This window comes from Camellia sinensis, chromosome 4 (genome assembly GCF_055761805.1).
Source record: "Camellia sinensis isolate YWXY chromosome 4, ASM5576180v1, whole genome shotgun sequence".
NCBI classification, from domain to species: Eukaryota; Viridiplantae; Streptophyta; class Magnoliopsida; order Ericales; family Theaceae; genus Camellia; species Camellia sinensis.
The window spans coordinates 180,793,319-180,808,207 of record NC_138964.1 but is presented as its reverse complement, the minus strand read 5'-3'; the positions used below and the strand labels follow the sequence as shown (position 1 = coordinate 180,808,207).

Below are 14,889 nucleotides of genomic sequence, written 5' to 3'. Positions count from 1 at the left end.
GATAAGTTTTTTAAGTATTATTTGACACTTAACAAATATTGGTCCCGCTTGGGAAATTGACTATTTTAATAGGTTGTTTTATTTTTTTAACTATTGTAATAAACTAAAATGTTTGTATTTGAAAAGATAATTTTTTTTGTAGTTTGATGTAATATTTGTAAAAAAATAAAATAAAATGATTATAAATTTGATATGATATTTTATTTTGTTAACTATTTTAATTTATTTTATCTTTTAATAATATTTTAACCCAAAAAATAAAAGAAAAATCTTCTCCATCATCAAGACCCATTATATCAATACTATTGACAATTATTCTCTTACTATTGACAATTATTCTCTTATGTAAAATTATATTTATTTTTATAATTTTTTTAAAAAATTCACTGACAGTTATAATTAAAAATCAATCAAATTAATAAAAAAACGAAAAAAAAAGAGAGCTTTATTTGTTAGATTGCGTGTGTACTGGGTAGTAGTTGCTTGAGTACAATACATGATCACACACACACACGTATATATATATATATATATATACACTATACGCTCGAAAATTGCAGGAGAGTGAACCCCAACCTCATCACTGCGAAAAATAGGGGTTTTTGATCTTTGCAATTTCCATCGATCCAATTAGCATGGGCGGTGGTGCGGCGGAGGCAACCGAATCGAACAACAACACCGCCGCAGGCGGTGGTGGTGTTGGCGGCGGCGGTGGTGCTGATGTGACTGTCCACATCCGATGCTCTAACGGCTCCAAGTTCTCGGTGCAGATCAGCCTCGACTCCACCGTTGGATCCTTCAAGTCCGTGGTCGCCCAGAACTGCGACATCCCCGCCGAGCAACAGCGCCTGATTTACAAAGGCCGGATCTTGAAGGACGACCAAGCCCTAGAGAGCTACGGTAATTCAATCGATTCTCACCATACTCGTTTTTTATATATGTGAATGTAGATATAGGTATTAGCATTGGAATTGAGTTAATTTTGTTGGAATTAGCTGAATCTACGAGTCTGGGTGTTGCAATTTCTGTATTTATTGTTCATTGATTTAATTACTTATAAAGGATTGGAATTTGTGTAGTTTTGGTAAGAAGGGGATCAAGTATGAGTTGTTTATATGGAAATCAGGTTTGTTTGGATATATAAAGAAAAAATTACCATGAAAGGCTTGAATTTGTTGGGGGATATATGGAGAATTATTGTTAAAAAATTAATTTTCAGATTCATTTTCTTATAAATAAATTGAGGGTCAACATCTTGGCGCCACATGTGATATATACAATGACAAGTTAGTAGAATTTGTCTTGTGACTTGGTTTGTTATTTCAGCAATCTAAAGTTCTCAGCATCATACTTGTTGGTGGTTTCTAATTTTCTCATGATGTTAATTTGGATGCTTGATTCTTTGTGAGTATGAAAAATTTATTCGGTTTGCAATTGTGAAAAAGGAGAAAGAAGAATTTATTCAACAATAGAATAGAGGTGTAGTCCGGGTGTTGTACTATGAGGATCAAAAAGCTAAGTCGCCTTACTTTTGAACTCCTAATTCAATTCAAATATATCAATTTCGATTTTTAATTAAATTAAAAATTAACATAGAAAAATTAGAAACTAACTTGAAGTTGAAATCATGGGTTGAGAAGGTCCTAGGGTTTCAATTCCACCCAAACTTAGTAATCGCTGACATTGTACCAATTTAGAAACTCAATAATTGAAATGATAATAATTCGTTAGTAGCTACAAGCCCTAATGAATCGTCAAGAGAATTCAAGTAATTAAATTTTGGGCATAATCTATCTTCGCCTAGCACGAATCGTCTTTGATGTTATCTAGGCACAACTCGCCTTACTTAGTATAGACTATCTCAATATCTAATTGCATGCACGTGGATAATTATTGTATAAACTATCACACATATAATTATTGTATAAACTATGTATTCAAAATCACAAAAACCGAACACATGTATATGCAAAATTAGAAAATTAAATTCAAATTAAATCAAAGCCTTAGTTATACAATCATCATTTTGATATTGAAAATCCAAAACTAATACAAAACCATAGTTACTTGGTTAGGGTGTCATCTAAACCCCAAGAGAGGGATTTAGCCGCTCATGATGAAGGAATCCTAAGTCTTCGGTTGAATCTCCATGAAAAGCTCTTTGTATCTCCTCCTTTTTCTTCTCTCTTGTGCCTCCTCACCTCAATACATACTTCAACAACCCCTTTCCATAACTTTATATATGCCCACCCCCTTAGGGAAATTGTATATCAAAAGATGAATCCGGATGAGATTTTTCTAGCTTTTGGGCTCGGATTGCGGGCCCATTTTGACATATTAAACGTTGGAATTAGAAAATCCCTATTGTTGGAGGAGGAACTTAAATCACCTCAATAAGATATCAGATGAGAGAGATATGTTGAAAATATTGAAGGCTGCACAAAGTAACTTCCTATGTAGGATTGAATCAAATCCAATATTTTTCCTTCCAAATTGGTTTGAAGTTGATTTCCTTATTTGACTCAAAGTATCCAAGCCTCACAAGTCTTCTAAGATTATACTTTTTTCTTAATTCCTTGGTCTAGCTTTCCTAATTCGCAAGTCGATTACGTCTTCAAGCCTCTAAACCTTTAACTTAAAGCCTAACTCTGTGGAAATGACTAAATGCAAGCAGTTCAACACTTATGAGAAGTAATAAAAGACAAGTTACAGATAAAGAGAATTCAAGAATTCTGCAGAAGAAGCACTACCCTTCAAATAGGAAAATCCCAAGAAAAGAGCCTTGTATAATTTTAATTTAGTAATTAGAACTTTTTATCTTCTTTCATTTTGCACACAATGGGGCTATGTTTGGATGATTCGGGTCTATAGGGGGAGTAGAATCTCATTACTAGGAATCCAATATCTAGTAATCTAATTCCTGAGGCAATCCCATTTCAAAGTGTTTTGATAATTCAAGAATTTTATATAAGAAATCTCATTCAATTGTTGGATAAATCAAAAAAATTATAAGAAAACATTTTAGTGTGAAGTTTATTAGAGTATGTATTTTTCTTCTTTTTTGGATTGAGTATATGAGATTACCATTTGGGGTGTAAGAATCTGATTCATGTTTAGTTGGGAAAGTGATTCCAAGTTGGGTAGCTGAATAGGTAATGAAGCATCACTTTTCAATTCCCAATCGATTCCAAACAGTAGAATCATTGGAATGTAAAATTACATTCTTTGCTACGTCACAATGCGAAAGCAATTGGTTTTGTGACTTAGCTACCCCATCACATATTACAAATCTAATTGAAATGACATTACCCTTCCAACCATTATTGTCAAATCGCAAATTGAATCGTTAATTGTTTTGCTTAAATAATGAATCGTGAATCGTATTGAATTGTGAATCATAAGATTTATTTTAGTTAATGTGATATATAATTTTATATATTTATATACACAAAATTACACACAGTGTTTAAAATGAAATAAATATCAATATAACTAATTGATCTCTTCTATATCTTGATAATTTGGCACAACGCTGTTGTTTCATGCATTATAAACCCAACCAAACCAAGCCTTAAGTCTCGTCAAATGGGATCGACTACACAAATCCTTTTTCACCACTCAACTCTATCTAAGGCCATTTCGTTAGTCAAATTAAGGATATTCATATCTCTATTTACTACACTAGCCCATATCAATCTAAGCCTGCCCCTTTCCCTAACACTTCCATCTACCGTTACTGTGTCGGATTTCTTCATTACTGCCTATGTTGGTCTTCGTTGTATATGACCAAATCATCTCAATCTATTCTCTCTCAACTTATCTTCTATCGATACTATTTCTACCCATTCTCGAATATATTCATTCCTAACTCTGTCTTTTTTAATCTTGCCACACATTCACCTTAGCATTCTCATCTCAGCAATACTCATCTTATCTACATGAATTGTGAACTAAATCACATGATTCACTCAATTTCTGATTCAACATCACAATTCAAATCGTTTTTGTTGAAACTCATATCGAATCATGAATCGTTTGATTCTAACAACCGTGCTTCCAATTATTAAGCAACTCATTCACTAAATTTATAGGCGGGATTCATCATCTCTGTGGGATAAAATCATGAGTTATTGCAAAGTTAAAAGGAAAAAAATGGGATTATGGAAGTAAATATAATTGATGATTTTAAAATTTGTATGTAGCTTATCCCTTAAATGGTCTATTTCAAGGAAACCTATTGAAATAAACACAAAGCACTGAATTGCATGTTAGTTGTCATGCACTTGCTATCAAACTGGTAGTGCCTTTTCACTCTTCTGTCTCATTGGCACCCTGCTTGGTTTTTTTAATCCCTGTATGGATGTCACTTTTTTCCCCCCATATCAAATTCATGTTAGTTATCATGCATTTATTGTCATAATAAAGAATGAACTCAATCTTAAAGTAAGATGGTTAATGGGGTTTTTATACATGGAACCCTTTGCTTGCGAACGGGTAGTAGTTCCTGAAGACCCTTCTGCACAGTTTGTTTGACACCCTTGAACACCATACATTTTCATCATATCAGTCTAGTAAATGTTTGTGCTTTTCACCCTTCCTCTTAATGGCACCTTACTTGTTTTATTTCAGTATATGGAAATTCATGAATGGATCCTTTCTATGTGAGCTGCAGCATTGGGAACTGTGCAAATATTCTACCTAAAATTAAACTACATCTGTTTCTTATTTTTTATGGTTGATAGGATTAGAGGCTGATCACACTGTTCACTTGGTTCGGGGTTTTGCGCCAGCTACATCAGCCGACACTACAGGTGCAACAAATACAGGAGTTCCAAATTCTACTCCAAGTGGTGTGAGGTCTGTTAGTTCTGATGAAGGTGGGGCATTTGGAGGATCTGGTGTGGGGGCTTCACCATTTCCTGGACTTGGTTTCAATGGATTAGGCGGCAGCGGTGGATTATTTGGAGTAGGACTTCCGGAATTTGAACAAGTGCAGCAACAGTTGACTGAGAACCCTAATCTGATGAGAGAAATAATTAATATGCCTCTTGTTCAGAACCTAATGAATAACCCAGATATTATGCGGAATATGATAATGAACAACCCTCAGATGCGTGAAATGATTGATCGAAATCCAGAGCTTGCTCACATACTCAACGATCCTAACACTCTTCGTCAGACATTGGAGGCCACGAGAAACCCTGAACTCATGCGTGAGATGATGAGGAATACTGACAGAGCAATGAGCAATATTGAATCTTCTCCCGAGGGATTTAACATGCTAAGGCGCATGTATGAAAATATTCAAGAGCCACTTCTGAATGCAACTACTATGGCTGGGGATGCTAGAAATGATCTAGGTTCAAACCCATTTGCTGCTCTTTTGGGGACAACACCAGGTGGGGGGCAGGGCAGAGATCAGTCAACTAACCCTACCAGCACTGATTCTGAAACTACAACCAATTCTCCTGCTCCAAATGCTAATCCACTTCCCAACCCTTGGGCCTCTGGTGGGGGTAAGTTAAGCTCTCCCTTTGCTACTTTCTTGGGATTTTGGGTGTTTTGGTTTTGAGGCAGCTGACTTTGAGCCTCTACCTATCCCTATTTTCCCTGAAAAATTGTGAAGTTAAATGTTCCTGAGATCAGGTTGAGAAGATATTTCTTAAAAAAAAATTGCTATGTATTTTGAGGGAGGTGCCTTGGCTGCTGAAGTCAGCAGTGATGTATACTAACCCAGTGTGTTTTTCAATCTAGGTTGTACAGATATTTTGGTGTTAAAGCTTGCCATATTAATAGGGAGAGAACTTATGACAGATTATTGAAGTTGAAAACGTTTGGGATTCCACATATATATAGGGTATTTATGTTGAAAATCCTTGGTTCACTATGGGAGACACATGAAGTGCTTTTTGCCTACTTTGTTGCTATAATTGACTGCTGCAAATGTATGGGCCAGAACTACGTAAATTTTACTTTAAAGCCTTCTTGAAAATTAATCCTATTGATCAGATATTTCCCTCTCCCAATTTTGTTATCTATGTTCAATGTTTAAAAGGTGTCAACTTTTTTACCCAATAAATCATTATCTAAAGTTACCTTCATTAAAAGTAAACTTAATCAGTGGTGCATACAGCAATTTTGCTAAGCGGGACCAAAGCAGAGTCATTTACTTATTACATAATGTCATATTTTATCAACATAGTAACTTCATGTTAAAAGGGTTTAGTAGTAGTCATAGTTCATGCTAATTATATATGTGTATGTGGCTGTATTTTTGTATTTTTGTAATTTTTCATTTTCTTCCATCTTTGTTTTCATATATATTTTACTTTTGACCCCAAATCATCTTTCAAATTTTTTTTAAAAGAAAAAAACTCCCAAAGGTGTCCTTAGGCTTGTCCAAACACACGTCCTTGAAGTGTTCCCAAAGCATTCACAAAAAATGAATGATTAAAGAAAGTGACACACCACATGGCATGTCTGATACATGGACACACGTCTTCCCTTCCGATACATGTTAGACATGGACATGACACCCATTTTGAATTGTTCATGCTTCATAACTCATAACACTGTCTTTAAAAGATTGAGAGGGGGGGAGGTGTTATTGCATCAAACATTTTTGGCAATTACTTAAAAATAGGCATAAATGTAAGCTTTTTTATTTTCAAGACTACAATTATTTTAGTAATAAAGGTAGAAAGTTACAAGATGTATATATACTCCATATTCATAATTAAATTCTTAAATATTAGTTTCTTAATAGTTCAAGATATTGTAAATGCCAAATAGTTTATAGAGTAAAAATAAAAACAAAAATAAATAAATAAATAAATAAATTCAATAATTAAAATTATTAAACTCGATATTAGTTTTTTTTTTTTTTTTGATAAATAAACTCGATATTAGTTTAATGTATTCCAAAAACATGTAATATTTCACTAAGCAACCAATGTTTTGATCAGTGTAATTAATTATTACTTTACTGTGCATTACTTTAGTGGAGGCCAAAACTACTTTGGCAATAGTAGTTGCTATTTAAAGTAATAGTATCACTTTTATCCAAGGTTTTAAAAAGCGGTCGCAACCGTTACGTAACGCCGTTACGTAACGGTTTTGGCGGTTACCGCCATCCGTTACGGCCGCTTTTGCAATGTGATTAAGATTCACAGGTGTGTCGGCTGTAGCGGCTGCCGTAGCGGTCGTAATGGTGCCATAACAGCCGTAACGGTCTGTTACGCACCATTACGTAACGGTTCCAAACTGTTTTTTTCGAAAAAACATACAAAAAAAAGCTAAAAATTGAGGATGAGGGATAGAGAGAAGAGGGAAGATAAAGAGAGAAAATGGAGGAGCAAGAGATAGAGAGAGAGAGAGAGAAAGAAGAGGGAAGATGAAGAACATGTTATTGATTTGTTGAAGTTGTAAGACCTATGCTATTCTATTCAGCTGCTATCACTAAACCATTTTGTTTGTGTGTGTCTATCTATATATTGTTTGAAAATAATAATAATAATAAGTGTGGTCATTAACTATTTGGCTTAGTTAAAATATGTATGTATATATATATATATTTAAGCTCTTATTTATTCTCTTACTTTTGTCATTGTTTATCTTATATATAATAGTTAGTGATTGATTTTTTGTATAATATAAAGTAATTAATTATTAAAATAAAATGTAAAAAACTTAATTTATAGTGATTTAAAAATATGAAATATATTGTATCATACTTAAAAATTTACAAAAATTTATCAATATTTATTTTTAACCCAATAAATATGATCATGGAAAAAAAATATGCATATCGGTAAGCTTTTTTCAAATTGTGCGAAAAATAAAAAAATTCACGGTTCCGGTTACCGCAACCATTACACTACAGCCTTTACACCCCGCAACCGCAACCGCGTCACCGCCACCGTTACGGCGACTGCAACCGCTTTTCAGAACCTTGCTTTTATCCCTTAAACTATTGCCATTTTTTTTCCATTTTGTTTTATCCGTAACGTAAACTATCAATTTTATCTATTTACTCCGTTAAGTTTTTAATTTCAGCTGATGTAGGCTAATTGGAGATGGTTGTCCAAATTAGTAATCTTTAAAGCCTACAACCAAACACTTATCTATTTACTCCGTAATGTAGGCTACTTGGAGATGGGCAAAAAGTCATTTCAAAAATTAAAAGCAACTTAAACCATACAACCAAACACTTATTTTTTTTAGTTCACTTTTTTGAAATGAGGGGGTGGAGAATAAGATGGGTGTTTGGTTATAAGGTGTAAGTTGTCTAATTCGAATATTGTGTGAGTATGAAGATGGGTGTTTGGTTGTATGATTCAGATTGTCCAAATTATACAATTACTTTGTTGCCAGGTTTCCACATTACTAATTTGAATTTTTGAATGGGCCGTCTCTAAATGAACCATATGAATTGAAATTAAAAGCTTTAGGGACTAAATAGATGAACGTGATAGTTTAGGGATAAAATAGAAAAATGGAAATAATTTAGGGTATAAAAGTAAAATCAACCCTTACTAAAAAATGAAAAATATGTGGAGGGTAAAGGAAAAGAAAAAATCTAAGATAAGTTAAGATAAAAATCTAAGAGTTAGATAGATGACTAATTGGAAATACTGGAATGAGTTAAATTAAGATGAAATTTTAGAAGGGGGCAAGGTAAAAGTTACTTAGACGTTGGGAAGGAGGCAAACTACTATTTTCTGTTGTAAATATCCAAAAATGTATTGGGCCCCTTAAATTTTCTTAAGTTTTGGAGGCCATGGACCCCATCTGCCTTGCTAATATATTGTTAACTTATTGTGAATATGGCAGCTGGTGGTGCTCAAACAAACTCCACTACAAGATCTAATCCTGCTGGGGATGCTAGGCTGCCGGCAGTTGGTGGCCTTGGTGGTCTTGGTCTCCCGGAGATGTTTGGTTCCACGCAGGATACTGCTTCATTAAGTCAGTTTATGCAAAATCCAGCTGTATCACAGATGATGCAAAGTCTCCTCTCCAACCCGCAGTACATGAATCAGGTAGTAATTTTCTTTGTTATGCAATTTGCTTTGTATTTGAATGTGAAGTTTCTTATTCCCTAATGCTTTTCAATTGTTAGATTCTTGGTCTCAATTCCCAGCAGAGCAATATGCTGGGTTCCAATTCCCAACTTAGGGAGATGATGCAAAACCCAGAATTCATTCGTCAATTGACCTCTCCTGAAACAATGCAGGTACATTGCTTGAAAAATCTACCTCTCTCACACGCTCTCTGTATGCGTCTTTTTATCTACATTAGACATGCATGTTATAAATATTGATTTAATTAAAGAAATGAAGGTCTGCATTTAAAAGGCTTTTACTGAGGCTTGCCTCAAGGAGAGGCTAAGGCAAAACGCATCAAGGCTTTGATCTCCCTAAAAGCTTGCGCATCACAGTCTGAGGCATGCACCTTGTATGCCTTTTGCACATTTGAGGAGTACATATGAAGAGCTTGTCGTAGGCTCTTGTTAAACTTAGTCTAATAACAGATGGTTTAAACACAAAATAGTAAAAAAAATAAATATTTTGCAACTATATCCTATAGAAAAAATTAAGTAAATGATGAATCAAGAAAAAACACAAAATTAATGCTCAAGTGAGAAGTTCTATCACTAAACTAAGAATGTCAATTTTACTTTCAATGAAGGCAAGCTTCCTTTTCTATAGTAAAATGTTCAACCCCTTGACATGAAAATTATTTACAATTTAAATTAATTTTTATTTAAATTTTACTATTTTAAAATATTTAATTTTTTTACTAAATATAAAAATTCAAAATTCGAAATGCTTATTTCTCGACACCTTAAGGCTTACGTCTCACCTCATGAGGGGTAAAACACCTCATGTTATGCATTCACCTTCAAAAAATTTGTGCCTCCCCAACAAAATTTGTTTGGTTGCTTACTAGCCTTTTAACATCTTGTTTTGCAGTTTATGAGAATTATTTAGGATTTATATATTTGTTTATTATGTTTCAAGAAAAGCTTAACGGTGGTGGTTAATGTTTCGTTTCTCATTCTTTTTCTTTATTTATTTATTTATTGGTGTTTGTTTGTCAAGGACCAGTTAGGTTTTTAGTTTACCTCTACAAATTTTGTCCAAGTCCTAAGTATTTCGGTTAGCTACTTAAAATCAATTTTTCCATTCCTTTTTGTAGTTATAGTTTTCACTAGATCAGTTGGTGACACATCTATTATCGGTCTCAAGTTCACCCCATGTTTGTTTTGGTTTTCCCTGTTTTTTGAACGTCATTGACTTAAATTGCAGTCACTCCGTGTGGATGCATGGTTTTTTTTTTTTTTTTGTCCAAGAAAAGAAATGAAAATGAATAATGTAAGTATTATGTCATAAAGAAGAAAAAATACTTCATGTAAGAGTAGCAATAATGAAAAAAAGATGTACACAAAAATTTCTCTACAGAACACCAGTAATTGCAAACCATGTAATTGTGTCCGGCAAGATGTGCTTTTAATTAACCCATTCAGTCCCACTTATATAGAATGCTATGAGATAAAAGTCCCATTTTTTACATTTAATAATATTTACACTTGATCTAAATAGTAAGTATATCATTAGATTTATTGTAGACATAAATATTTCTTTCTTTCTTTTTTTGTTTTGTGTGTGTGTATGTGGAGATATGTATGGTATATATGCATTAGCTGGTTACATTTATGGTATGCATACCATAGAAGTTTCCGTCTTTTGTGGAGGTTTGTAGATAAATGGTTACATTTCCTGTTTTTGTGTGGAGATTTGTATGGATCGAAAATGTGAAGTTTCACACTTATTGCGTCACAGTTTTAAGTGTGAACATTCACATTTACAATGAGTAAAATAGTATGCATTTTCACATTTACGACCTTTACTCTTTCAAAAAATTCACATTATTTTATTCATTATAAATGTGAATATTCACTTTTGTAATAATTCACACTATTATAAATATGTATCTACATATAGATTAATAATCCAAATGAGTAAGTACCTTGGCTATCATGTTTTGGTACTACATTATGTCATATAATGCTAGATGATTGGTTGATATTCAAATTTATGTTAGGACAACCACCCCTTTGCTTGAATAGTTTGAAATGGTGCACTATGCATTGAAGTCAGGTGTAAACAAATCCCTCAACACAAAACCAAAAGTCTGACAGCCATGAATGGGTATAAATTGTGGCAACTTATTTGACTGAAGTATAGAGGGAGGGGAAACGTGTATGTGGGCCATGAATGGGTTAAATTATGGCAACTTATTTGACTGAAGTATAGAGGGAGGGGAAACGTGTATATATATATGTGTGGGTGTTTTAGTCATTTGTTAGCATGTTAGGTATCGAACTTTTAAGATTAAAAGAATATAAATAGGATTAAATGATCTACAAGTTCCATATGTTAGACTTCAAGTTAAAAACCCCTAAAAAAATGGGGAGCATGAATTTTGCATTTTGCATTAGACTACTTTGGATGTAAGAAAAGCATTTAAGTGTAAAGAAAACCTGTAGGTAAGTTTTCACCTTTCCTTTCTGCTTTTATTTTTTTAGTTTAATCTTTTGATGCAAGACACCATATATTTTTAATATTATCATCTTACTTACTAAAAAAAAAAGAAGACGACTCCATATAATTTTTTAATTAAATTTTATACTATTATCAACTTTTAGGTACCCACAAGAAGCAGTGGGCAGAAAGTTTTTATCATGAGTTTAGTATTGATAATGAAATCCATAATTGAGATTTGTAACAATGTTAATTAATTCATGAAATTTCATGGTGCAAATTAAGTTTGCATCAAACAAATTTTAAACATGAATTTCATGGTGCAATGCAAGTTAAACTGCATTAAACAAGTTGAGTTGCAATTTCATAGTCCATGAATGTACCAGGAAACCCTAGAGAGGGAGCTTTCATTGATGAAAAGGTTGCAGTCCCCCTTCCTTTTCCCTCCCAAAAAGTGCATATGTATATTCATGACTGCATGCATGCATGAACCATTTTTTTGTATATTCATTTTAATGTTTTCACTTCTTTCTTTCTTTCTTTCTTGATTCCCTCTTTCTTAACACCTGTTTTCCCCTGTTTCAGCAACTCATGACTTTACAGCAAACTCTTTTGTCTCAGCTTGGTCGGCAACCATCAACCCAGTAAGTAATTTTTCTCCTAAATTTGTTTGGTAACAGAATCTAACTTCAAGCCTGACAATCTTATTATAAACATTTCCTTGTCCATTACACATGCATTATTCATATAGCAGTGTATATTTTTTGGCACAATCAATGCGGCCGTGTTACTGCCCAGTGCCCGATATTTGAATATTGTCTTTTATGAATTAATAAACCTGCACAATAGCTATATAGAATTTTGTTGTTTAGATTTTAATGCCCATTCTTTTCTTGGTTTACTTCAACGAAATTGCACTCTTGCAGGGAAGCAGGTCAAACCGGTGGGGGAACAGGTACTCATCTCTAGAAGAATTTACTCTTTGGCTTTACTTGAGATACCTCCAATAGACTTAATGCTATTGTTTTGTTGTATATTTTAAATGTTGTACAGTGGAGCTCATCATTTATGATAGCACCCTGTCTTGCCACATCTATATCAAGTTTTAACATTCTTTGTTGCAATCAATGAGAGGGAACTTGTCAATGGTTAGTTCTACAATAGGGAACTCCAAAAGAGTCTTGATGACTGTTGGTGTGGTAATCTTTTGATGTTACCCCCTACCCATAAAAATTACTTTCCCAGATAAAGAAAAGGAAAGGAAAATAAAATAAAATAAACAAGCCGAAGGAAGAAGACATTATATGAAAAAAAAAAATTTCATTTTTTAAAAATTGTTGTATGTTATTTTATCTCACTGTGGGTGTGCAACTTTTCTCCCAATAGCAGGAACACTTGACAACATGGGATTGGAGATGTTGATGAATATGTTTGGGGGTCTTGGGATTGGAAGCCCTGCCGTTCCTGTCAGATCAGATGGTGACTATTATTTCCTTTTCCCCTATGCCCTACTGATTTATGCTTTGTCATCTACTCACAGTTTATGCCTTGTTTTTTTAGTGCCCCCAGAAGAACTATATGCCACTCAGCTCTCACAGCTACAAGAAATGGGCTTCTTTGATACCCGAGAGAATATACAGGCACTGATAGCCACTGCAGGGAATGTTCATGCTGCAGTGGAGCGGCTTTTGCAGAACCCCGGTCAGTAGATTGTGATTATTGTTATTATTCTATTCAACATGACACATATCATCAATCGTGGACCGTTGTAATCGGTTTTGGACACTCCGGAGGCATTTTCAAATCTTATTTTAGCTATGAATAAGTACATATTATGATAGAACTGTGAACTTCTTGACTTTAGGGTATTGGTGTGGGAATACTCTTTTTCCTATCCCCCACCCCCTTCTATATATATGAAAAGAAAAAAGACCAAGATTGCAATACTTGAGTACTATGTACATACACTTTTTATGACCTGTGTCTCATAAATTGTTTAGTTATTACATCATTTTCCCAATTTCTTTTTGGGTAATTATACTCTTTTCTTTACTCTCCACTGGATGGAGAAAATTCTGCAATTATATTTCAGCCCAATATGTATTATTTTAGCTTTGCTACATTTCATTCTCCAGATGCTCAGGTTTTTCTTGTGGAATTGGTGCTCCTCCTCAGTAATGGTTTTATTTATAGTTTTTTTTTTTGGACTTGTGTGATCTGGTGTGTGTGTGTGTGTGTGTGTGTGTGTGTGTGTGTGTGTGTGTGTATCCAGTTCAAATTTGAACTTGAGACAAGTTAAGGAGTCCATGGGCCATCATAACTTTTGTTTTGATGACCCGAATTGTTCATTTTGTAGCGCTCTTAGGCCATGTTTGTTTAGATGGACTGGATTAGATTGGATTAGCATTCACATGATTAATAGTCTTAAGACTATGAATCCTTTTGGACTGTGTATCATATCCTATGTTTGGATTGAGTTAGAATTATAAGGAGGGATTAACAAAATATTATCTAATCCGATGTTTGGTTAAGGGGATTGGAATGGATAGGACATGTAACAACATGAAACATCCAATATATTGACCATAATACCTCTATTATGGTCATTTGATAAGTTCGTTTAGATTTTGACTTGGTACCCCAATTTATATCTCACCCCCTATGTGGGATTGAATAGTCCATCATATGTGGGATACCATATCCGGATAGATTGTTAATCTGTACTTCAATTTTGTAACATTGGATTAATAATTTTATTGGACTATTAGTCCAATCCCAAGCACATGTCCGTCCAAACAAACATGGCCTCAGTGTATCTGCATGGAAAAACATAGGTCGATCCGATATTTGTAATCTTTTCATTATATCATGTCTCCAAAAAAATGAACAACTATATGGCCCCGTTTGTTTAGGCGCATCACAGTCCAGAGTGGACTGTGATGGATGAACAATATATATAGCTCATGTTTGTTTTGTGTTGTGGCCTCCGGATTGTTAGTCCGTTGGGACTGGGATGGGCCTTGGGCGAGGGGTATTAGCAATCCGGGGTGAGAGATGGTATTAGCAAATTAGTCCATTCGGATTGGGTGTTACAGGAAGTCCAGCCGAACGTCCGGCCGGTCAACGCAAAGTTTTTTTTTTTTTTTTTACTTGTTGGACATTTTTTAATTAACATTAATGTTTAATGTTTTTGTATTTTTTGTTAAGTAAAAATCATAATTTTATTTATTTTATTATTTTATATTTATTTTATATAAAAATATTAACAATTCCCTCACTAACAAAACAAACACAATTTTACTAATCCCCTCACTATGAAAACAAACACAATTTTACTAATCCCCTC

General features: G+C 33.9%; 1 protein-coding gene across 2 annotated transcripts; it reads left to right on the top strand.

Moving 5' to 3' along the window:
- The first annotated feature begins 346 nt into the window (after window positions 1-346).
- LOC114297857 (ubiquitin domain-containing protein DSK2b) lies at window positions 347-13,489 on the top strand. 2 transcript variants are annotated; one of them, XM_028242340.2, is made up of 8 exons: window positions 347-900; window positions 4,743-5,516; window positions 8,833-9,038; window positions 9,119-9,232; window positions 12,129-12,187; window positions 12,470-12,498; window positions 12,933-13,022; window positions 13,104-13,489. In XM_028242340.2, exons 1-8 carry the CDS (start codon window positions 636-638, stop codon window positions 13,250-13,252), a joined length of 1,686 nt encoding a protein of 561 aa, XP_028098141.2. In that variant the 5' UTR covers window positions 347-635; the 3' UTR covers window positions 13,253-13,489. The 2 variants fall into 2 exon arrangements, with proteins under 2 accessions (XP_028098141.2, XP_028098140.2); XM_028242339.2 differs by having other exon boundaries at window positions 353-900; window positions 12,930-13,022.
- The last annotated feature ends 1,400 nt before the right edge of the window (window positions 13,490-14,889 follow it).

Excerpts from the sequence above, each read along its gene's own strand:
- LOC114297857 (XM_028242339.2), top strand. The coding sequence starts at position 636 with ATGGGCGGTGGTGCGGCGGAGGCAACCGAATCGAACAACAACACCGCC. Across the intron at positions 9,233-12,128 it reads CCTCTCCTGAAACAATGCAG|CAACTCATGACTTTACAGCA; the intron begins GTACATTGCTTG and ends CCCCTGTTTCAG. Across the intron at positions 13,023-13,103 it reads CGTTCCTGTCAGATCAGATG|TGCCCCCAGAAGAACTATAT; the intron begins GTGACTATTATT and ends TTGTTTTTTTAG.